The 24,833-nt window shown below is 50.3% G+C and overlaps 2 protein-coding genes across 9 annotated transcripts in view; one reads left to right on the forward strand and one right to left on the reverse strand.

Annotated features, from left to right (window-relative positions):
- Positions 1-24,833, forward strand: part of CSRP1 (cysteine and glycine rich protein 1) — a 269,990-nt gene that overhangs the window by 25,248 nt on the left and 219,909 nt on the right. The window lies entirely within an intron of this gene.
- Positions 2,677-24,833, reverse strand: part of PPP1R12B (protein phosphatase 1 regulatory subunit 12B) — a 132,945-nt gene continuing 110,788 nt past the window's right edge. For 4 of the 8 annotated variants that reach the window (XM_069875739.1, XM_069875736.1, XM_069875737.1 and 1 more), the window contains 7 exons: positions 20,879-20,895; positions 20,213-20,357; positions 19,114-19,218; positions 18,803-18,856; positions 16,437-16,487; positions 11,062-11,242; positions 2,677-6,046 (listed from right to left, as the gene is read on the reverse strand). In XM_069875739.1, coding sequence (XP_069731840.1) covers positions 11,108-11,242; positions 16,437-16,487; positions 18,803-18,856; positions 19,114-19,218; positions 20,213-20,357; positions 20,879-20,895 — 507 coding nt within the window. In that variant the 3' untranslated portion in view covers positions 2,677-6,046; positions 11,062-11,107. Of the gene's footprint in view, positions 6,047-11,061; positions 11,243-16,051; positions 16,120-16,436; positions 16,488-18,802; positions 18,857-19,113; positions 19,219-20,212; positions 20,358-20,878; positions 20,896-24,833 lie in introns of those variants that run through there. The other 4 variants (XM_069875738.1, XM_069875732.1, XM_069875733.1 and 1 more) reach the window with 3 other exon arrangements.

Below are 24,833 nucleotides of genomic sequence, written 5' to 3' on the forward strand. Positions count from 1 at the left end.
AAAAAGATGGAATTGGGAAGAGCACTAAAATCCTCCTTTTGGCAATCAGCCCCAGCCCGGCAGCTTTCCTTGGGGAGCAGGCGGAGGTTCACTCGCCCATACACCCAAACAGCCCCCCTCGTGCCCCCAGCCCCGCAGCATCGCCCGGAGTCTCACGGGAGCAGAGATCCCACCCGGCTCTTTCCATTTGGACTCTAAGCCTTGGAGAAGGCAGGGGGAACTGTGACTTTAATACATAATTAATTTTTTTTTAATAAAAAAGGGAAAAATAAACAACATCTTAAAGCCATCTGCGCTGCCTCTGACCCCCCCTTAGTTGTGTGTAGCTACAGATATATAGAGCCATAGCTGTAAATACCACGAGCAGTGCATGCGATGCAGCCGCGTAGCAGTAGCAGCATGGGGAACGCCGAGTGTGGCGCTGCACGCTCTGCCCCACCGCTCGCCGCCAGCTCCTCTGTCCCAGCCACGTTTCTCCAGCGAGGCAGAGACGGCGACGAACCAAACTCATTGTCCGAGTGCTCTCCACCGCCCTGATTAATTTTTCCCCAAATAAAAACATAATCAAATGATGTAAAAGAAGAACCCGACGCCCAGAAGCAAAGCATGCCAAGCCAGTCGCACCAGCGGAGGGTGAGCCGTCACCGACGCAGCCGTGACTTCCATGTGTCTCTTGTTCCTGTATCTCATCGGATTTATCCCATGGCCAGGTAGCGGCAACATCGTGGCTTCGGTGTCCTGTGTCGCGTTGGTGCATTTCACCGTCGGAGCAACTTTAGAAGCCATATCAGCCCAGGGTGTGCTGGGAGCCCCCCGGGGACGGGCCCGCGGGTGAGCCGTGACCCCCTTCCCCTGTGTGTCTGCTGGTTTCGTGGGGCTCAGCGGCCGAGCCGCCAGGCCGAGCCGCATCAGCCTCAAGCGGCCACAGATGCCGCCGTCTGCGGGGCAAGGGGATGGGGCAGCGCTGGGCACGGACACCGGGGCCGACCTGCCGGTGGCATTTCTGCAGTGGAAGGACTGGGATGCAGCAAAGATCGAGTGGCTAAAAGCCTTCGTGGAGCAGTTTTGGGTTGTTTCTGGTCGGGTGGTTTCTGTTTGGGTGCCGGGAGTCCCCTCTCCCAGCTGCACCGTGGTGCAAATCCAGCCATGCCATCGACACGCTCGGCTTCGGTCTCCTGGGGTTAAAAGGAAGCGAATCTGTGAGGCTTGGCAACAAGTTCAGCTTGCTTTTCCTTTTTGCCCCAAACCTGGGAGGGAGGAGCCGCTCCTTTGGGAGCCCCAGGCTCGCGCGGTTCCTGGATCCAAGAATCCCTGTGCCAGCCCCGCTCTGCCCCGTTCCAGCCCCGCAGCGCTCGGCTCTGGCGGGAAGCTGCTTTTAAAGCCCCTTCCTCTCGTGTGGACTCTGTTGTTTCCGTCTCTTCTCGTTCAATGGTTATTTTGTAATGATATCTGTCTCCTTATTAAAGAAACAGGCTGAAAGGAGCCCCGGTTCCCTTCTGGTCTTGCTGCTGGGGTTCAGCGGGGCGTCCCAAACCCAGGGACGATGGAGGGATGAGGGGCAGGGGGAAACACGGGGGTGCTCACGCGCAGTGGGGGGATCTCTCCGGGCATCCTTGAGCCTTGGCTGATTGGGGCTGGGCCAGATGTGAGATGCAGGTGGGAAGACGTCAAAGGACCCATCAAATCCTTCACCGCCAACACACTGAGGTTGGTCCTGCTGCAAGGACAGGCTGGGAGAGTTGGGGTTGTTCAGCCTGGAGAAGGCTCCAGGGAGACCTTAGAGCAGCTTCCAGTGCTGAAAGGGCTCCAGGAAAGCTGGGGAAGGGCTTTTCATAAAGGCACAGAATTCTAGGACAAGGGGAATGGCTTTAAATCAGAAGGGTGAAGATTTAGATTGGACAGGAAGAAATCTTCTCCTGTGAGGGTGGGGAGGCCCTGGCCCAGGTTGCCCAGAGCAGGGGTGGCTGCCCCATCCCTGGAGGTGTTCAAAGCCAGGTTGGAAGGGACTTGGAGCCCCTGATCCAGTGGGAGGTGTCCGTGCCCATGGCAGGGGTGGAACCGGATGGGCTTTGAGATCCCTTCCAACCCAAACCATTCCAGGATTCTATGATCAATTCATGTTTACATCCTGCCCTGTTTTGCAGAGGCACTGGACACCCCTGACCCTAAGGGGAAGAGCTCAAGCTGCCATAACCACCTCTGAAGACCCAGATGCTCTGAGGTTTCCAGCAATCTCACTTGAGACAAAGGCTCCAAGATGTGGCACCAGTACCTGTTTTGTTGCTATGGGCTTATTGCAGTGTAAATATAGGGCTCAACACAGATTCACAAAGTGGTTTGGGTTGGAGGGACCTTTAAAGCTCATCCAGTCCAACCTCATTTTCATTTCAACTTTTCATTGACATTTTCAACTGAAACAGGTTGTTCAGAGCCCCTGCTCAGGTTCAACCTGACCTTGGAGGGAGATGGGACTGAACCCCGCTGTGGGTCTGAGGTGTCAGATGGGCCCCCCTCCCGTGCAGGGCAGCGCTGCCTTCCCCGTGTTCTGTAGCCACAGCGCGTTTCGGCTTTATTTAGAGCTGGTTGGCTGAGTTGTGCTATGGAAACACTGAGAGCAGCAGGGCATCTTGATCTAAACAACTTGCAGCTCCAGAAAGATGGAAGCAAAGTCAAAACTTCTATTTTATCAACTCTTATTTTATTCATTTATAAATACTGTTGTGTTTACAAGCATCATAGATGTGAATATTATTCCCAAACTTTCAAACACATAATACTTATAACACTATATAACAACAACCAGTAAAACAAATCATTCATCTCAGGGTTTGAAAGGCCACTCAAAAGTTGCATAAAAATACATTCTCTCCCCATCTTGTAAGCCAGTCCTGCTTCTCCAAGGAGTTTATTTACAACGAGCCATCATCAAACTTGCAGCCTCAATAGGCGGGTTCACCCCAAGCAATAAAAGTGAATTCACCCCAAGCAATTGCTTAGAAAAAAAAACTCGTGCTCTCCAACGGAGATCACGTCTGGCAAATGCTCTGGTTCAAACAGGGATCAGTTTTAAAAACCGCCCGCTCTGCGCCGCTCTGTGCTCTGTCACAAGCGCAGGGCGCACGGGGTCCTACTCGCTACCTCCTCAGTGCACTGGTTATGTCAGGCGTTCAGCGAGACCAAACGAATCCATTCGCAAGAATTTGGGTTGCGATTGCATCGTCATCACCAAACACTCACAGCTTTGGCTGCTCAGCGAGGCTGAACTGTTGGCGGGTCCTCTGCCCTGGTCAGAGTTCAGGGGATAATCCAGTGCTAAGCAGACACTTAATCTAAAGTGGTTGGGCTTTGCAAGGTGGAACAAAGCCTTCTGCACCCTTTGCAGACTCTTCCGCAGGATAAAATCCAACAAGTCTCCTGGTAGGAAGGGGCAAAATGTCAGTGCGGGATGGATTTGTCAGATTGGGTTGAACCCTCTTCCTAAAACAGAAACCAGGCTTCTTCCTGCTGCTAGGAACCTGCCTCGTGAGAAGAACGGGATCTTTAGTCTGAAATCTCCCCCCTCGTCCTGCTGGGATGCACGACCTGAGAGGCTCATGTTGGCTCACGAGCGCTAAGCCAGCCACCAGCAGCCCCAGCAGGCGAGCGGCTTCTCCGCACGGCACAGAAGGGACTGGACCCCTGCTCAGAGCAGAGAGAGACCAAGTCTGAAGCGAGGAGTGGGTCACCAAGAGAAAAAAACATCAAGAACAGCAGAAGTACTCACATAAAGAGTGCACCAAGTGGGAAGAGCGTGCAGAAAAAGCATTGACCGGATCTCAAGACTTAAAGCTGTTAAATATAGCAGGGTTAAAATAAAGTAATATAAAAAAGATGCCTGGCTTAGGCAGTGCTCTGCAGAAACCCTGATGCCATTACTGGCTTTGGTCTCTTCCTCCCCAAAGCAGCAGAGGAAGGGCCTCAGTGTACCAGGAGAAACGGCATCTCATGCCGTGCACAAACAGCTCTGCTGGCTGAAGAGTGGTAGAAGAGGGACCTCTGTCTTGAGCCGCCTGGGAGAAAACTGGGAGCTCTAAGAGCTAGAGAGGTGCCAAGAGGCAGGACGGGGAGGGGAAAAATGGAGAACTAAGAAAAAAAAAAAACAAAGAAAAAAACCCCAAGGGAGAGGAAAACAAACATGCTTTCTGAAGAAATAACCAGCCAAAGGTCCAAAAAGCCCAGGACTGACACATTTCACCCTGCTAAGCAAGCTCAAGAATTATGCTCATGTTCAAGTATCTCATCTCTCTCTCATAGCAGAAAGAGTCTCACCAGCCCGGCAGGAGCTGCGAGCCCAGAGTCAGCACAGGGAGCATGGGCAGAACTTCTTCATGGCAACCTCTGCGTTCCATGGCTGAGACTGCACCTCTCAGCCAGACCGAGCAGGTAAAACAAAGGACAAAGGAAGTGAAAATACAAGGATGGAAGGTTGTAGATGGGAAAGTGGTTTGGCTACAGCAAGAAGTCTCTTTGAGAGGAAAGGTATCACTCGAGGGGAGTCAATTAAGGGGAAGCTCAACAGATCTGATGACAGGTTACTCTGCTATCATCAAACCCTCACAGCACGCAGAGGAGCCACTGTCTAAATGCCCATCAGGAGAACAATTTCAAACTGTTCTGAGTACGTCTAAGATTAAAGAGGGTATTTTTGAGGTTTCCTTCAAGGTCAAGGCTTACTGCAAGCTTTTGACAGATTAAAAGACTTTCATCCCAGCAAGAGAGTTACCAACATTCCCAAGGGAAGCTCCTTGTCCATCTGACACAGTGGCACCCGCGCCTTTCCAAAGCATGCGGGGAGCCAAAGTGACCCCTGCTCCCTGCATTGAAACCCAGCTGTGCCGAGCCTCTTCCCCACAGACGGGTGGGACTGGACTCCAACGTTCCCTCTCTCTACAAACAAACCAGTGCTGCCTGTCAGCCAGGTCAGGCTCCTGCTGCAAATCAAAGCAAAGCACCTGAAATACCAGACCAGAGTCCTCTACAGGGTTCTGTCTTCACGAAGACAACAGGAATATACACCAAGTGGCTGCTAGGAACTAGTTTCTGGTGTGGGCACAGCTCCCTGCAAGGTGATTCACGCTCACACACACAAGAAAGCAGCAGAGGATCTCTAGGGGTTCAAGCTTGTCCTTCAGAAAGCTCAGCAAGTGTCCGATACATCCTGTCCCAAGGAGCAAGAGTCCAGGTGCAATTAGCAACTGCTGAGACAGGAGCCCTGGAAAGACAGGGCATGATGGCAAAGCCCCCTGCTGTGGAGGAAAAGAGCGGTGAGGGAAAAGGGGTCTGATGCTGAGAGTCAGCGCTGATGTTACTGAACAGGCTCAAAACCTTATATTAAATAAAAGACTCGGTGTACTGGGACAAAAGGAGGTCTCTGTGCAAAGCAGCTGCCATCAGCATGTTACAGAAATCAGCCCTGGTAGCTTTCACAGCATCACATTTTAACCAGAGTCCCACATCTCAAGAGGGCTGATGTGCATCTTCAGAGCCCCAGCCCATGTTCCCATTTCCCACCTCTAAAGGGCTTGGATGTGCTGGATTAGTTCTTTAGGCATAACTTTTTAAAAGTGGGAGCTACCTATTCCAAATTGGAGCCCAACATCAAACACTGGGCTTCTGGAAGAAGAAGTTTGGCTGCTCAGATCCAGTCCTCACATTTCTCTTCTCCCTTGACTAAAATATCCGAGACACCACGACATGCTTCAATCAAAAACAATAAAACAGCAGAGGTGTGCGTTGTGGGGAAACAGGGCAGAAAGGGACCGTACAGCAAAGGGCAGGGCAAGGCTGGTGTGACAGATTGATCCCACAGCTGAAACGCTTGCTGTACTTTTGACAGGAGGAAAAGAGGGAGTAGGGCTTGGTGTAAAGGTTGGCAGCTCGCATAGGGCACCCCTCTTCATCCTGCCTTTGCTTGGGCTTCCTATTTGGAGAGCTTGCTGATGACACGAATGAGGGCTCCGTTCTCATCCTTCAGCCTTTGGTTGTCTGACTTCAGCTCTGTTAAAATCTGCAGAGAGACAAAGACAAGGTGGAGTTACAGCTCAGCGCTGCGGCTGGACAAGCCCTGCGGCTGAAAGGGATCAGCAGGGACGTGGCAGCTGGATGCTTGGCTTGTGTCCTCCTCAGCGCTCGCGTGCCACAGCGGCGTGCTCAGCCTGCCTTCCACACCCCCTCCTGCTCCCAGTCCATAATTTCTCCATAACATTGGCAGGATTTCTACAAACCGGGCATCAGGGTGGAGGGGCTGAGAGGGGCAACGAGCACAACGAGCCCCCGGAGCCAGGAAAGCCCGTGGTGTGGTGAGAAGCGATGCCACGGCCCCCGCACTTGGTCAGGAGCAGGCTGGCAGGGCAGGAGCCATTTCTGAGCGGTTTCATCCCAAACCTGTTCCCAGAGGCTCTTAGGACTTGGCAGATAAAATAAAGCTGTTTTTAATAATTTGTTTGTTCTGTTGTGCCAGGACTAGAGGGGAAAATGAAGGTTTGACACTCTAACTCAGAACTGGACCAAGTCTAACTTGCAAAATCTCTTAGAGTAAAACTAAACCTATTTGGGATCTCATACACATTTAATGTAAACGCGTATGCTATGGTCAGAGGACTGGGAGAACACACTGACACTGGAAATACTTCCTCGGTGCTCAATTTTGAATGCTGGAGCTCAACCAAGGGTCACAACACAGTCAAAGGCCAGAGAGCTTTTTGGTTGGAAAGAGGAAGAAATAGCTTTAACAAGACCTTTACTGCATTTCTCATTGGCAAAAAAAATCTCCTGACTCCTCCTGCTTCCCACCCTGCAGGCAGGTGACCTTCAGGGGTTGTTCAGAGACTGGAAGGAGACTGTACTGCCCGTCCCAAGGTGACACAGGAGGTGTAACTCGCACCACGGGTGCCAGCAGCCCTGCAGGCAATCAGTCTGGGATGGAATGAGATCGTACACAGGCATGAGCAGCACCAGTAAGAGCTCAGCAATGACTTCTCTATCCAAGGTGGATCTTAGAAGAATTCCCCAAATCCAAAATCCCTACCAAATGTTCTCTTTCCTCCTGAGGTGGAGTTCCAGCTCTGATACAACCTCCTGCTGGTTCCTCCCACCTGCAGCCCCTCCACAACCACCACTGAGCGCCGGCGGCTCTTGGGGCAGCTGCCAGCTCCCCCTGCTCCTGCTGGAGCAATTCCCTCCTTTCCCAGTCAGGCCAAACCATGCCTGGCTCCAATGTGCTCCAGACAGGAGGTTTTGCAAGGGAGAGGGGGGAAAGTGCAGCCCAGTGGGACATTGGGGAAAGGGAACAACCCTGTGCTGGGCCGGCAGGAACTTCCGCTAGGGATCTTCAAAGTGTCTCACCAGACCCAGTGGTGATGTGACAGGGCTGTCCCCAGAACAGCATCAAGACTGTTATCACCCATCACCAAAGGAGCTCACAGAAACAAGACACTTGCTGTCTCACACTGCACTCCCTGTTTCCTCCTGAGCTTCATCTGACACCCACAACACAGCACGCGCCTTCCAGTCCCGTGCACTGCGACAGCTCAACCACCCGCTGGGGCTGCGGATGGACAGACCCTGTCCTCTCTACATCACTGCTGGGGGTGGCCTTGCAGTCGTGATTGTGCCCATCACCACAATAAGGCAGTGATGTGAAGCTTTGCCACCTAATTCGGTAGCCACCATCTGCCACAGGTTCCCAGAAGTCACATCAGAGAGCAAACACCCAGGTTCTACAACGTACTGGAAGCTCTGATGGTGGCCATGCCTTGCACACAGGCTTCGGTGCAACTGGGGTGATTTATTTGAAGAGGAAGGGACAGAAGAACATGTAACGCAAGTGCTTCTTGAAATGTTTCCTGGCTGTAACCCCACTCCACTGGATTCCAGTGAAGGAAGCTTTCCGAAAACTAAAAATCAACCTTATAAAATTTCATTCCTCCCTCCCAAGCCAAAGGTGTTCCCTCCTTCCAAGAAAAGCAGCCTCAAGTCAGGGAAAATAAACTACAGGTGAAGCAGGGTGGCAACGCAGGGGCCTGAAAACTGAAGGTTTCTCAAAGTCTTGTTGGGATGGTGAGGAGGGATGGGGCACAGCCCACAGGGGACCAGGGTGCTGACTGCGTGCAGCGCTGGCATAAAGTGAGTTTGGGGCGAGGGGCTGGTCCGAGCAGCGTCCTGCCCCACGCTGCCGCTGGGTGACACTGGAGAAGGTGGCACTTCGGGAATTACTTGGATTTTGGAAAAACGCAAAGAAGTCGTGGCTGCCCATCTCTGGAGGGGTTCAAGGCCAGGTTGGATGGAGCTGGGAGCCCCTAATCCAGTGGGAGGTGTCACTGCCCATGGCAGGGGGTAGAAGTGGATGGGTTTTGCGGTCCCTTCCAACCCAAACCATTCCATGATGCTCTGATATCCTTTGAAAGGCAGCGCTGCTGCAAGGGCACAGTAAATCTGTCAGGGTTTAAAACAGCAACCTGACCACATAGCTGTGATGTCCAAGCACAGCAGCGAGTCCAGGTTTACAGGTACCAGAAGCATCTTGTGTTAGACCTACTAAAAGGGTTGAAAAGCAAATCAGCAGGGCTTGCAGCCATGTGGCTCTTCTCCAGCTCGGACACCAGCAGTGAAACACAAACCTCTAAGCAAGCTCAGTCCACCCACGTCCCAGCCAGCCTGCAAGGGGCACGTCAGAGCAGAGGGGAGTCAGCAGGGGGAAAGCAACAACACAAATATTTGCTTGGAGAAGAAGAGAGATAGGTGACTTACATTGTGGAACATTATTTCTTTGAGTCTGGAAATAACTTTGCTCAATTCTCCCTCTCAGATCTCAAAGCACGTTGGGAAGGAGAATGATGTAAACTAATCGCTTGTGAGCAGTCAGTGACAGGTTTGAGAAAACTTTCACAGATTTAAACCAGAAAGATGGTGAGATCATGAGGACAGACTGAGGGAGCTGGGCTTGTTCAGCCTGGAGAAGAGAAGGCTCTGGGGAAAGCTCAGAGCAGCTTCCAGTGATGAAAGGGGCTACAGGAAAGCTGGGGAGGGGTTCTGTATCAGGGAGTGCAGGGACAGGACAAGGGGAATGGTTTTCAGCTGGAAGAGGGAAAATTGAGATGAGATCTTAGGGAGAAATGTTCTGCTGTGAGGGTGGGGAGGCCCTGGCCCAGAGCAGTGGTGCCTGCCCCATCCCTGGAGGGGTTCAAGGCCAGGTTGGATGGGGCTTGGAGCCCCTGATCCAGTGGGAGGAGTCCCTGCCCATGGATGGGGTGGAACTGGACAGGTTTTGAGGGGCCTTTGAACACAAACCATTCCATGATTCTATGATATAATCTGACCAGCTGCACAATTCAGGCCGTGTAACATGGAACCCTCCCTCTGCCCTTGTGATCCATGCATGGTCTTGAACTGAGACTCCTGGAAAGGGGAAACCACAATTCCCTTGGTTAGTTTGTTTCTATGGTTAATCATCCTTGGTATAATTTGTGTGCTAAGAATAGATGTTTTTCATACCTCAGTGCCACTTCCAGCCCAGGAGAACATCCTGCTTCTTCCTTTTTTTAAAAAATAGCTATGTCTGAAGGGACCCGAATATCCCTGTTAACCTGCAAAAGACAGGTAGGGCCCTAGATAGAATCATTTACATCTTTATTTTAGCACTGAACCAATGAAGGAGCAAGAAATGATGTAATTTAACTGTGTGATATGTGAGGGTAAAGCTTGTGGAAGGCTTGTCCTTGGAATTCAAACACTAATTGCTCTGCGCCGATTTGAAAACACAAGGTGAAAAAAGAGAGCACATCTGGACAGCCTCTGATGGCAGGAGGCAGAGGGGCTGCTGCAGCAGGAGAACTGAAAAAAAACTCAACTCAGACTCTCTTTAAAATGAGCGAAGGAGCTTGTTCTCTTTGCTCAAGCAACCAACAGAACTTGATGAGCACTGCCCAGTTGTAAGTTTTCTAAAAATCACCTTCCTGTCGAAGATGAGCACTTTTCACAACAGCCCTAGAAACGTATCCAATTGTCCATGCTGACCTTGAGGAATCTTATCTTCTGGGTGCCAGCTTCTCACTCAACTAAGGCCAATTGAAAAAACAACTGAGTTCTGAGCAGGCACACAGCACAGAACACCACTTGTGAGGGGAGGTGATGGGGAAGGGGGTGCTGGCCAACCTGATGGCACTGAGAAGCCACCCAAAGCCATCTGACAGTGTGAAGCCACAAGGAAGCAGCTGATCTTTGAATCCTGGGTTCAGTTTTGGCTCCCTCACTCCAAGAAGGACATTGAGGGGCTGGATGGAGTTCGGGAAGGGGCTGGAGAACAAGGGTTATGAGGAGTGGGTCAGGGAGCTGGGGTTGTTTAGCCTGGAGCAAAGGAGGCTGAGGGGACCTCATCACTGTCTACAACTGCCTGAAAGAAGATTGTAGAGGGGTGGGTGTTGGTCTCTTCTCCCAAATGACAGGCAACAGGATGAGAGGGAATGGCCTCAAGTTGCACCAGGGCAGGTTCAGATTGGACACTGGGAAAAATTTCATCACTGAAAGAGCTCTTGGGCACTGGCAGAGGCTGCACAGGGGGGTGGTGGAGTCCCCATCCCTGGAGGGGTTTAAAAGATGGGCAGGCAAGCTGCTCAGGGACAGGTACAGTTGGACTCAAAGGTCTTTTCTAATCAAGAGATTCTATGATCCATCACCCCTCAGCAGCCATCTCAGTTCCACAACCGTGGCAAGGTGAGGACCCCATCGTCCTATTTCTCTCCTGGATGAATGGAGACATTGACCCCATCCACAGGGACAAGGCAACCCCCCGATGCGGCTGGTTAGTAAAGTGGCAAGGTCAGCATCATCGGCCAAGCAGAGCAAAGTCAACAGGACCGAACAGAGCCTCCAGCGAAACCCAGCCTCCAGCCGGGCAGCAACGCCATGCGTCTGGCTTTCGGAGGATCCTTTGGTACATGCTGCTTTGAGCCGCAAGCTTCATCAGACACCCCTGAGAGCCACAAGGTGAGGGGGAGCAGCCCAGCCAAGGGAGTGAAGACCTGCCTGGAAGAGTGGAAGAGGGAGGCGAGATGAGCCGGAGGGAAAGCAGCTACAGCTCCTCTGATTCGGAGGGCTTGGCAGGCAGAGAAAGCCTGGCTACGACCCGGGTCAGAGCCCTGTTTTCAGCCAGCAGTTGCTCATTCATCTGCCTCAGAGTGTGAATCTGTTTGAGCTGGTGGAGATTCTGCAGAAAGTGAGAGGAGTGGACAGAAAAATACAGAGGAAACACACCACGGAAACAAAAGGGCACAGAAACGTGAATTTAGTCCACAAGTAGTAAAAGAAAGAAAGAGAAATAAAAGAAAAATCAGTAGCAGTGAGTGCTGGATGGGCAGCAGCTCCCATGTGTATGGGGAAAGCTTTACAAGACACTGAGGATGTTTTGGGAGCCATCCCTTTCTCCAGGGTCCCCAAGGGTCAAATAAAGGGATTTCCCACCATGAAGCAGGACAATCTCCTGCAGGCTACATTCTAGCTTACCCAGACACCTGGACCTGGAAGCTCCTGCGAGAGAAATAACCACAGACTTCACCTACATGGCCTTTGAAAATCCTGCTGGTGACTTGAGAATTTCTTTAAAACTGATTTTCTTTATGGATCTCTAAAAGCTAAGGAGGTCTTGTGTAGCAAACAGTGATCAGAGCTCCAGGGGAGACTTTAAAAGGCATAGAGTGAAGCGTCACTGTCCTACAGCAGACAACCGTAACGCGTACCACCTCTGCTCGCATCCCTCATCCCTGTGGCAGCTGAATGACAGCTCCTGGCTCTGCTCAGGCTTCAGGCTCACCAAAAGGTCTGGTGCCTGTGTGCATTTTTCATCCCTGCCATTCAACTCTTTTCTGTCACAGGGCTCAATTTGTCTCTGATCTTCAGAGGTGAAAAGTCAGAACCTTTAACTGCTAATTTTAACTAGAGGAGTCTGAATGACAGCATCTCACGTGAGAACATGGCATTCTTGGTGACAAAAGAAACAAGTGGATGAAGGACAGGCAGCAGAAAGGTGGGGCCAGCACAGGTAGAGCAGCAACAGGAGATACAGAACATAAAAGCAACAAGGAAGCCAAAACAGCAATGGCCAGGCAGACATCACCATTGCTCCCAGGACATCTTTCCAGTGATGCTAAAGCGAAACCATGTGCTGAACGTTTATACCAAGCGGTGCACGGACACACTGAGGGCTGCAGAGCTGCTTTCTGAGCAGCATCCCGTCCCTCCTTCCTCCCAACAGTGCGTTGGGCAGTAAGGCTGTGTGAACAAGGGACACTCTTCCACAGTGGAGGGAGCACTGACACCAGGCAGGGGCAGAGTAGGAAGGGAAACATCTGCGAGGAGAGTAGTTTTACGTTCAAGTGAAGAAAATCCCAGCCCAGAAGCAAAGCAGCTCCACGTTTGTGGAGCTCTTTCCTGTGTCCTCTTGTGAGCTTCAGTGGCAGGGAGGAGACAGAGGGAAGGGTCTACTGGGAAGGGGATTCCTTTCTGAGGTCATGGTCTATCCTTAACCATAAGTGGAACGGGCAAATCCACTGCGATACAAAGAACTTGCATGAACTTCCAACCAACTTGCATGACATGGAGTTGGCAGCAGTTGACAAGGAACCTGCTGCAATCCCAGGACATTGTATCCCAGGGCTTATTCCTGGAGAAAAGAGAAGTATGTTGTGTAGCACCCATCCATCAGCTAGGTTCTCAGCTACCCAAAAGCACTACCTCTGCTCCCCATTAAAGAATCAAGACAGATCATCCAAAAGCCCTGTAAATCCAACAGAATCAAGGCAAGTGAGTGCAGGGAGCCAGCAAAGGGCAGGGTTTGACTCCCTTGGGGGCACCAAACTGACAAAGCAGATCCTGTTACTTGGACTACACCAATGCAATTCTGACACTAGATAAATCGACAGGTCCCAGGACACTTTAGGACCACCCCGGCAGTGAGATCCTTGCTCACCAAATCTCATCCATCCATCCATCCATCCATCCATCCATCCATCCACCCTTCAACCTGCCCGAGCTGTGCTGGCTCCCCTGTGCCTGGAGACACCACAGACGGACACCACTTGTGTGTCCAGTCCCACCTGGAGCTGCTGGAGGATGGTTCCTACTGGGAGAGCCATTTGTTTTGGTAGTATCATGGATATTAAACGTCCTCTGTTTTATCACAGGGAACACAGCTGAGCATCTGGCTGGCAGAAAACATCAAACATTTGTAAAACGGAGTGCCATGCTACGTGGATGGAAAGGATTGTGATCACTTTAGAGACCACCTTTATTTTTCCACACCAACATAGCAGAAAACCTCAGCAGCGCCCGATTAGATACAGCTCGGCCTCAGCACGTTGCCACAGATGATAAAAAGGATCACTGATGTAAAAATGTCTGCGTGCTGCAGGTAGGACAGCCTCCTATTTAGCCAAGAAACCTAGCAAAGACCAGGAAGCTGGGACTGAAGCCAAAGGCGAAGACTGGAATCTGGATGATACCACTGTGATTGCTTATCACTCTGCTTGATACTTGGCTTGCCGAAAGCAGGTTTCTCAGTTCAGCTGTACCTGCCTTCAATTAAAGGTTTTTGTGCTTGCAGCACCAGGGGAAATAACAATGCCCAAAGCGTGCATGATGTACAAAGGCAGGAGGTGTGGTGCTGCAATGAAATAAAGCAGCTTCTGTGACCTTCAAGAAAAATTGCTGTGTTAAGTTGGGACCTCAGGCACTTGGCATTGAATTCATTCAGCGCAAATGCTAATTTTCTGTCTCCTTCCTCAGCCAAGGTGCTGTATCTCCACTCGCATTCTGCAGTCACTTCAGAAAATACTGCACTGCTCTGTCACCTTCGCAAGAGCAGGTCTGCAGGAGCAGCTCTGGCACCTAAGGAGGCTCTTCAGATTGCCGAGTTCACCCCGCTCTTCTCTGTTTCTCAACTGCTTCATTAGCAGGGGTTAAAAAGACAGGTGGATGAGTTGCTCAGGGATCTGGTTTAGTAGTGTGCAGGTACGGTTGGACTTGATGATCCCAAATGATGATTCTACGATTCCAGGTGTCTGCCATAGAAGCCCAGGACTGTTCTGTGACCACTGCTGTGTCTTCTCTTCCTACGAAGTCAGCTGCAAGAAGAGGGAAGCCCTGGCCAGGACATGGGATGCACAGACCAGGACACTGACACTCCAGGATCCAAAAGCTGGATGTGAGCCCTGTAGGACTGGTTCAATTCAAAGAGCAGTGGGAAGAATACCAAACCCTGCAGTATCACCCAAGACCTAATAACCTGGCATGTTCAGTTGTTGCCCCTTGCTGCTCTCCATATGAAAGGAAAAGGGTGGATTTGCTCAAGTTGCTTATTCATTCCTCTCGACAGCTATCCAGCTGGTGCAAGGAGGAGGAATGAAAGCCTAACCAGAATGGAGAGGTTGCTTTTTGTGGCTTAACATCCCCACCAGGGACTAACGTGGATGTTCTGTGGAAGTGGTCTTATTCCAGGCAAACACAACTGGGCTGACTCCTGCTTTAAGACACGATGAAAGTGGACATGGGAAGCGCTTGTCCAGTTCAACATTTTTATCTTCAGAGATTTTATACTCCTTTTTATTGAATGTCTGTCAAAAAAGACACATCACAGTGCACTCAGGTACTCATCTGAGGTTTTGAGGCTTGAGGTTTTGCAAAAAGTTACTGGAAAGGTAGTAGCACCTTAGAAGAGAGATTTTCTAATTCCATGTCTATTGATTCTGTTAACTCAAGGCCATCTTGGTGGTTCAGCGCAGCAGAAACAGAGCAGAGAGTAAAGAGCAAGAGCCACTCAGGAGGACCCGATAGCCCACTTTCAAATGGACCCCAGTCTCCTTTAGCTCACATCTCCAGAACATCTCTCTGGGCAATATCAGCACAGCAAACTTGTTGCAGTTCTCCTTTTGCCCCACTTTGGCTTCCATCAGTCTGCAGCTCCAAACTACTCAAACCAGCGGCACTTTGGCTGTGCCCAACAGTTCCTACAGGTACTTTCTTTCATTACTTTGGAACCAATGCAAAAATTTCAAAATTGACAAGCCACTAGGACACCGATTTGTTTTTTCACTCCATGGACTGAACTGGTTTGTGGAGCGATCTCCATAGCTGAAGAAACAACACAACTGCTACTGTCTGCACTTGCTCTTGAAGGCCATATTTCTGTAATCACAGGAAGGTCTCTCTGGAGTTAAAAGTTGCTACCTGTTCAGTGAACAAAGAATTTAGGCATATTCATTCCTTTCTTTCTGGCAAGCACATCCACGCTTGTTTTCTCCTCTGCGAAAGAACAAGAGAGCCTTTACAGTAAGACTCCACCAAATCGTCCTGCTACCCATTGCAGTAGAAGATGCAGCACAAGCCAATGGGTCCTTTCAAAGATGTGGGCTTGGTAAATATATGAAGCTTCAAATAGACACATCAACTTAGAACCTCCTCCAGGGTGGCAGAAAATGGTTTCCATCAGTGCACTGTGCTAGGAGAGCTCACAGCCCTCACCCAGAGTCCATCCTTCTTAAAGCAGCTTGGTCTTACCTGGGTCATGCTTAAAGGGAATGAAAGCAGAGGGCTCAGAGCAAAGGAGGGAACGGCATTCTGTGAATCTGAGCATTACAATGTCGTGTACAACGATGTAACGCTGCACAATCAGTGTGAAGTTTTAGGTGAACTTAGGTGGCAAACCACTCTGCTTCCTGCTCTGCAGTGCTCCCCGCTAGCCCCATGCTCGCAGGGCATCCAAGCCACGGCTGGAGAACCATCCTTGGAAGCAATGCCATGAGAGAGAACGCACAAGAGCAGTCAGTGGTGGATGTCCGTGACAGCAAGCCATGCTGCACATTTCATCAGGAAGCAAATTCCTCTTTGCTGTCATCTATTCCAGGCCGATTACTGACACAGCCCTCTGGTAACATGCTTTAGGAGGGGAGCACAGAAATACAATTGCTCTGTGTCTTTCCCTGGCTAGCGTGCGTGATCTCAAAAGCCAGCTTTATCTTCTTACCCATCTGGAGAGAACCTCAACGGCTTAACTTGGGCTGCAGACTATTCAGAGCACAGAGGATCAGCACACTGAAACTCATCGACGCCACAAAAGGTTAGTTTTGGAAAGCATATAAAAACAACAGCTTTCACAGTTCTTGGATCAAACAGCGTAACAAATTAAACATATGGTGCAATCAGATGAACGATAAAAGGACAGTTTAGTAGTGTTAAATGGTCGAAGAACGTGGCCATTAAAATAAGTTCTGACTGCACAAAGGGACACGCTCAGAGGTAACGCGAGTCCTTTCCCATGTTCACCTTTAATATCCTCTTCCTGTGTGACAGCCCCAAAGGGCATTAATACAAAACACAACCCCTAGAAGTTTGAAAAGATTATTTCCTACCTTCATCTCCTCTTCCATTTCAGAGAGCTTCCGCTCCAGGGCTCGCTTCTCCTGTTTGCAAGGATTCATAAGAAAGATGGTCATGATTATTTAGAAGTAAAACTTACAGCACACTTTATTAAAGAAAAATAAGAGACTTGTATTTTTGGAGGAGCATTCCAAGCACCTCAAGCACCTCAAGGCAATGCCCAGGTTACAACCAGGAGCTGAGCAGATGGGAGAGGGCAGTTAGCAAACCAACAGATCCTGAGCTCTCTTCATACCCCTTCAATGAAACTGTCCCCGCTCCTTCAGTGATCCCAGCTTTCAGGACTTTCTGACTGAAATGATTTTGGGCTCTGTAGGTGAGGCCATGGGTTGAACAGCACCCAGTAAAGGGGGCAATGATAGAACGCACCGAGCCTATCAAATCCAAAACATATGACAGGGAAAGGATCCTGGAAATTCTGCTTCTCCTAGATTAATTTAGGGCTTCAAAGCTGTAAAGCTAACTGCTTTCAGTATATTTTGGAAACCAATAATTGCAGGGGTAGGCTCTGGCACATGAGTACCAGCAGCGTCCTCAGTGGACAACCAGAGCCCTCGCCTAGAGGGGGAGATCTGGGCTCCATCAATGACTCGTTCAACATGAGAGGGCTCAAACCACCCCAGGAAAGTGCACTGAGCAGGAGGAAACAACAATCATGGGTCAGGAACTGGCTTTAGACTCTCTGTTCTGCTCCTGCATTCTCTGCAAAGAAACATGAGGCCAGGAGAGTGAGAAAAACACAGCATGGCCGTGGATGATGGGTTCTGGGTCATTTCTTGTCCACAGCACACTTCATCCAGGGACTCATCAGTGCAAAATGTGTAAATCATCCCAGAAACAGTTAATGCCATCTTTGTTAAGAACAGTTGGTCACTTTTTTTGTCTAAGAAACCTGTGCTTGGGGTTGTTGTGGTCCTAATTCAACAAAAGCAATGCAGGACATCGCCCCACCTTGGCAGCATCGCATGGGTGTGAGATGGGTCGTGTGGTGAGCTCCCTCTGGTTGGGGATGTCTGCTCAGAACAAGTGCTCTCACCACCACACCTCTCTCTTTTTTTTCCCAAAGAAAAGCCCTCCCTGTGCCCTGACTTCCCCCAGCAGCTATGTTCCAATGACAGCGCTGCCTGCATGTCTGATAACCCCACTCAGCCTGCACACCTAGGAGCCAGGCCCACTGGGATCACGGCTTTGAGGAGCTCAATTGCTGGGCTTCAGATCGGTGCAGAGATGCTCAGCTGGGCTTACACAGCGGTGCCATGGCCTGAGCGCCAGCTCAGCTCCAGCAGCCTCAGCCAAAGCCCGGTGCCTGCGCTGGTAGCTCCATCACACTCTGGTACCGAGAGCTGATGTGCCCTGCCTAACTGTCCAAAGTGAGAAGCCTGAATGTCACCTCCTCCAGACTATATCTGGTAAATCCCAAGAAGTATTTAGTCGTAAAAAATTAATGTCTTTCATGGTAGGAACTGAATTTAAACACACAGTCTGACCATCCAGAAAAGCTCCTAAAAATTCAGGTGGTGAAACACTTCAGGAGGAACCTCTGCTTCAGGTGACCCTCCAATATTTAAGTGGACGCCACTGAGAAACTGGAGCCAGGATCCAGATTCAATTAACCACTGAGCTATGTGGTGGAAGAACGAGAGGTAACGGCCATCAGCTGAAGCAGGCAGGTACTGACCAGATACAAGGAAAAATAAAATCACTATGAGGGCAATTCAGAACTGGAAGAGGGGGATGCAGCTGTGGAAACTCATCATTCGGAAGCCTTCATGAAATGTTGGGACAAAGCCCTGGCTGATGTGGTTAACTCTGCTGGGATGTGCTACAGGTCTCCTCGGGTCCCTTCCAAGCTGACTGAAGTGATGGGCACTTAAGGCAGAGCTTTAGCCAGACACTGCCCATTCAGCTTCACTCACTGCAGTGAATCTGAGTGTTTAGTCGAGGAAGTAGCACTCAAACATTCAGATTTCAAGTATAATGACAAGACAGACGCCCAGCTGGTCGTGTGCCTTTTTCCCACCCCCCTTCCCAAACTCAGTCTTTATTTATAAGGCTCAAGAACATTTTGAAGCATAACAGACCAGTGGTCTCTTAGTGCAATACGGCATGTTGGTCTGTAGCTTCCTACAACAAAAGAAGGAAATCAGAACTAAGCTGATGTAGAAAGAGAGCAGAAAAGTCTGGGAGACTCAAAAGGTCAGAACACAATTATCACTGTGCGCTGCTCCGTAAGAGAAGAATATAACTTATCTTTTAATTAACACTTTCCTTCATTATTGTGCCCTGCAGAGCAACACAAGGCAAAGATTGCAATTCAGAATAAAGTAGAGACACATACCCTTTTCTCCATCTCCAGCATGCTGGACCGGTCAGAAGTTTTCTCCTGTTTCTGCTATGTAAATTAAAAATAGAAAGCTATTAAAACTGAGAGGCATTCACAGGATGTTGCACAAAGGCCTAGACAGACGCACTTGCCCAGAGCAGAAGCAGTCTCTACAGAATCACTCACTTATTTCTATGACAAATAATGATATCCTCTGGAGCACCTTCCCACCCCAGAGCTAAATCCTTTCCCGTGCTGGAACACCCCCATGCTTGTTGTGGGCCAGTGTTGAGTTTCTCCAGCCCGGGAACCGGTTTTTGCCTTACCTGGGTTGCTTTTTCCAACTTTGATTTGATGTCGGCCAACTCAAGCTGGGCTTCTTGCAGTTTTGACTTCAGCTTTTGATTTTCAGACAGGGCACTTTCGTACAACTGAAAGGTGGCAGAAGAGGTTTCTGTTAACCAGGCTGCTCCTCGGCAGCCACACTGCCCCAGCTGTGCCCAAGCAGACATCCTCAGCCCTGAGCGGAGGCGGCTGCAGGGTTTACTTCACTCCCCCATGCCAGGATATTGGAAGAAAGGCAAACAGAACTAGGCTGGATGCTTTACTTGCGTTTTCATAATTCATGTGCAGTAAGAAAACAGCTGTTTCATTTTGTAGGGTGTTTGAACACAGCCAAGAGCAAAGAGAAGGGATGTTTTTAATTTAGGCAAACCACCAAGCGTAACAAAGTACTAAGTGTGTGTGCTGGATGGATCTGAACCCACAATGCGGTTGTGCTCCTAACACAACACACCCTAGTTGCTCTTGTGCGCTTTTAGTTTGAAGACAAGGAGAAAGAAGGACAATTTAGGCCACTCTAAAATGGATTTTTTGCCTTTAGTTACTTCAAAGTAGCAGAATTTCCACGCCTTGAAGAGGAACTGGACATACTGCCTGCCTCTTCTGGACAGCTGTGGTCGTGAAGAAGAGTGGGGTGGTGCTTATGTGCGAGGCTTTTCAGCATCATAGTAATTTCAGAATTAAGGTTATCTTAATTTCTTTATTCTTTGTATGGTCTTTGCACTGACAGTAGCTGTGGGTGACAGACCATATTACAGCCTTTCAAGGATTAAGTTAAAAGTTTCAAAGACTATACAAAAAATATTTCCTTGCTCCTTTCAAACCCCTTCCAGCATTTCTCCAGCCTGACTCCTCAATCCCCTCCCCCAGATACCACAGGCTGCACGGTGTCCTTTCACCCATATCTTTTTGGACCCTCTGAAGGGCCGATGCATTTGAGAAAGGCTGGTGTGATTTCCAAAAGCAATGGAAAGAGGGGAAACGAAAATATACTTTTTCTCTTCCTTTCCAAAGACTTTTAGTGCAGGGTTCTGCAGCTTCTAAGATGCGTGCAGTGATAAGAATGCAATTTAAAAATCCTACTTTTTTATAGTCCCTGTTGCTCTCCTCCTCTGCTCTGCTGCTGAGGGCGGCCAACCGGTTCTCCCTCCGGGTGTAGGCACTGGAGCGGCTGGAGGCACGGTCGCTGTAGGAGTCACTGGTGGTGGGATTTGTAGCTACTTCCAGCCTAAAAGGCAATGAAGACCTGGCACCAAGGAGCTGCTGGTGCTTTGGCACAAGCAGTGTCAGCACACCTGGCTGGGCCTCGAGGCCACGGCCAACCCCTCCAAGAGGCGCCGGGAGGGCTGAGAGTCCCCTCCAGCCCAGCAGGGCATCGCGGCTGCTGGCTGGGCACCCGCCACCCTTCACAGCTGGAAACAATCCACTGGCTATCAGCCAAACCCCAGCGCAGGAATTTCCCATGATCCTCTCATCTTCATGGTGGGAATGGGCTCCATAGGGCACAGGGGGTTTTCTCCTCTGTAGAGTAGCTGTTAAATAATTTGGGGAGCAAAGGATGAAAGCAAACTGGCCCAACAGCCAAGCTAAGGTGGGAGCCACACAGCCAGTACCAGCTTTAGCTGATGTTGGTGTGAAGCCCCAGGAACCCCGAAAGCCACGTAAAACTTGTGATTCTGTGAAAACAGGCTGTCAATAAATGTTAAATAGGAAAAAATAGAATAAAATAAAACAGAATAAAAATCTTACCTGGAAAGTCTTTCATGCTGAAGGAAAAAAAAAAAAGAGAGAAAGAAAAAGGGAATTAATAACACAGAGAATGAAAAGTTCAGTTCAAGAACTGCTGAGCTACTGGGCAGCAGTGGTTTCCTGGCACTGCCACCAGCGCCGAGCTCACAACAAGCTGAGCAGCACTGCTTCCCGTGCCCAATCACCAGTCCTGAATCTTCTCAACTGCTTCAGCTTCTCTGAAGCATTCCAGATTTCATTTCTTTTGCTAACTGAAAAACTACTGAACCTAGCTCCTCAGATCTTGGTTTCCAGAATTGAAATCCACTCCTTTGAGCCAAAACTAATCTATTGTTTCCCTTTTAAAATCAAATCATTCCTCCTGACTTTGATCACTGTCCTGTGCACGATAGGGGGGAGAAGGATTAACAGACCGTGATACGCAGAGCTCGCTGCCTGCTTGTGTTGAACTTGAGGGAATCGCACACAGAGCTTTTCCTCCATGGGCAAGAACCTTCCCCATGAAGGAAAGCTTCACCATGGCAAGGAGAGAGACAACAGAAGCTGCATGAGGGAGGGAGACCAGCCTGACCCCAGCCAAAAGGGTGCATGTACTGGCTGAAGCGTGGCTTAGGTTCTTATTTCACCATTAGCACCCAAATCCCTGCAGTGCCACCCTCAACGCTGCCTTTGGTACCCCCTGGGGCGTATACACCAGTGATGGTCCGGGCCAGCTGATGCCCGGAGGAGGTTGCAGGAAAGCTTTAAACCAGTAGGTTTAATGAGGTTTTCTGGATTGGACAGTTTTTTCCTACAATTACAGAACATCAGTGTAATGGCACGGGCGTCTGCAGGATGCTCTGCACTGACCCGCCTCCTCCTTCTCCGCAAGGTTTCTCTTTGGCTGGCAGGCATTTACTCAGATTTAAGGTGCAGTTGAACTATTTTTCAGTCCCTAGAATTGGAAGCCTGATTTTCCCCTGCTTGCTTTATTAGCAGCATCAGGTCTCTGAGTGAGCACAAACCACCTGCAGACACTACCAGTTATGTCCCCAGATCCTTTTAATAAGAACAAGAGTCAACACAAGAAGAATGACATTACAGAAAAGACGAGGGTGAGGCTTTTAGTGCCCAGGCATGCCTGTGTTGGAGCTGGCACTGCCTGGATTCACCGCTAAATCCAGCGCTGAACGCCCTGGGTGGCAGATTTGCTGCCCCATGTTTGACTTCAGAGCTCCTGCTCCTGCCTGGCACCCAGACGCTGCCCGATTCCCGGTCCCTGGGCGCACACACCAGCGGCAACTGCATCGACGGAGAAGGAGGGCAGATGAGTGACCCTGTGATATCTGCTCGAAGCCAGAGGACCACAAGGCGGTCCCAGAGCACAGGGACCGTGCCAGCCTGCCCGCGGCACTGCCCTCCGCTTCTCGGGATGCAGGGACCTCATTTTTGGTTTTTTTTTCCCTCCAAAGGAATGAGAGATTTCCACAGGCAGAGAGCAGGGGTGTGCTTCTGCAAAGGAAGGGTGGGAGAAGAAAGGAATCATTTTAAACATAGCTGATGGGAACAGCAAAGGGGAAACAAACCCATGTTTATTGTATTAAAAGCCTTCTTGTGATGGATACTGAGAAGAATTGTTTCAGGCTGTGACTGTCTCTGTGTCCCTAATGAGAAGAGAGGTGCTAGATCATGTCCCTGTGCTCAGCATTGGTGAGGCTGAACCTCGAATCCTGAGTTCAGTTTGGGCCCCTCACTCCAAGAAGGACGTTGAGGGGCTGGAGCACGTCCAGAGAAGGGAACGGAGCTAGTAAAGGGTCTGGAGCCCAGGGGTTCTGGGAGCAGCTGAGGGACCTGGTCACAATTGCTGCAGGATTTGGGGCGGGAGGAGGAGGACCCCAGGGAGAAGCGAGGAGCTAGAGGCGTCTGTCCTGATTCAGAAACCAGCACAGCAGCCAGCGTGGCGCCGAGCCCCCGGCACTCCTGCCACAGAGCACCCAGACACCCAAGGGGAGGACTTCTAAAGGAAACTTAAAAGCACGGAGCACTTGCACGTGTGCTTACAGGCTGCTGGTAACACTTAGCTCTCACTTGAGAGATCCCATCACCCTTACTCCTGTCCATCTCATGATGGGCAACACATCCAGTTGGCGCTGGGGGAGGACAGCAAAGGGGCTCAGTCAGTTTTGCCAGCCCTCCCGGACAGGGTTGGAGATGATTCAAACCAGGAAGGCTGGCAAAACGCAGGACATCTGAGATGGGACCTGAGAAAAACTGCAAAGGGCATCACACCAGCCTGATGGTCCTGTGCAAGCCGCTTCCTTCTGGCCGCCCAGTTCTCCCAGTGCCAAGTCCCAAGTGGAGGGCACAGCTGGGTCCTGGCTGCGGCTTTACTAGCCCGGCCCAACGGAATGCTGCCCGGCACCCGGAATGACGCATGGTCTTGATTTTAGAACTGTGTTTGCACTGTGGAGGGCAGGAGCCTTCCCTTAAAAGCTCAGATATTTCTACAGCTGTTGGGAGTTGAGTAAAGTATAATTAAACCCAAATTTCTTGCGGCAGGTTTAGATAAAATGCAGCCCTGAAATGCGGTGTCAAAAGGGGGACTGGCCGCTGCTCTTGCCAAGTCAGAAATTGGCCTAATTGCTTCCAATCACGTTCTCCTGTGGCCGGGATCTGATCCAGCAAAGCAGAAAAAACCCTACTATTTACATTTTAAAAAAGAAAGAAAATAGATGCTTTGGGAACATTTTATGCTTCTTTATCTCCAACTGGCCAACCCCAGTAAAATGCGCACTATTTTAAGACAGTTCTCAAGGAATTTGTTTTGGAGTGTTTTGCCTCAGAGATCCTGACTGACACTTACAACTAAATAATCCCCACGAACCCAGACTCCCAAGCTCAGCTCCAGCCCTGCCGTCCTCCCTTTTCTTTAGTGAGAGGGCAAGTTTGAGGAACCTCTCTCTTCTGCTGGCAAATATCCTCCTGAGGAGTCCTGTTTGGTTTAGAAATTAAACACAGAACAAAGCCAGCTGCTTTTGGGGCCACTTCTTTCCCTCTGACATGCCGAAGCCACCACATTCCTGCAGTCACAGAGCTCTACACCTCCATCAGTTTCTGCCCCGGCTCGGCTGATGCTCGGTGGCTGAAGGAAGGACAAGCTCTCCGGTGTTTTACGTTGCTGCAGGCAGTTTTCCCGGAGTTGGCAGAGCAAGAGCTGAGCTGGACAGAGGAGAAGCGATGAGGAAGGCTGCTCAGTCCTCAGCCCCATCCCCGCTGGGTACAGCCCTGATCACCGTTCCCCTCAAGCTGCATTTGTCTTTCATATAGAATCATATAGAATCGCCAGGTTGGAAGGGACCCACCAGATCATCAAGTCCAACCATTCCTATCAGTCACTAAATCATGTCCCTCAACACCTCATCCACCCATCCCTTGAACACCTCCAGGGAAGGTGAATCAACCCCCTCCCTGGGAAGCCTCTGCCACTGCCCAATGACCCTTTCCATGAAAAACTTTTTCCTAATGTCCAGCCTGAACCTCCCCTGGTGGAGCTTGAGGCCATTCCCTCTCGTTCTGTCCCCTGTCCCTTGGAAGAAGAGCCCAGCTCCCTCCTCTCCACAACCTCCTTTCAGACAGTTGGAGAGAGCAGTGAGGTCTCCCCTCAGCCTCCTCTTCTCCAGGCTAAACACCCCCAGCTCTCTCAGCCGTTCCTCATAAGGCCTGTTCTCCAGCCCCTTCACCAGCTTCGTTGCTCTTCTCTGGACTCGTTCCAGAGCTTCAACATCCTTCTTGTGGTGAGGGGCCCAGAACTGAACACAGGATTCGAGGTATGTTCTCACCAGTGCCGAGTCCAGAGGGAGAATAACCTCCCTGGCCCTGCTGGTCACACCGTTTCTGATCCAAGCCAAGATGCCATTGGCCTTCTTGGCCACCTGGGCCACTGCTGGCTCATGTTCAGTCGCTGTCAACCAACACC

This window comes from Phaenicophaeus curvirostris, chromosome 24 (genome assembly GCF_032191515.1).
Source record: "Phaenicophaeus curvirostris isolate KB17595 chromosome 24, BPBGC_Pcur_1.0, whole genome shotgun sequence".
NCBI classification, from domain to species: domain Eukaryota; kingdom Metazoa; phylum Chordata; class Aves; order Cuculiformes; family Cuculidae; genus Phaenicophaeus; species Phaenicophaeus curvirostris.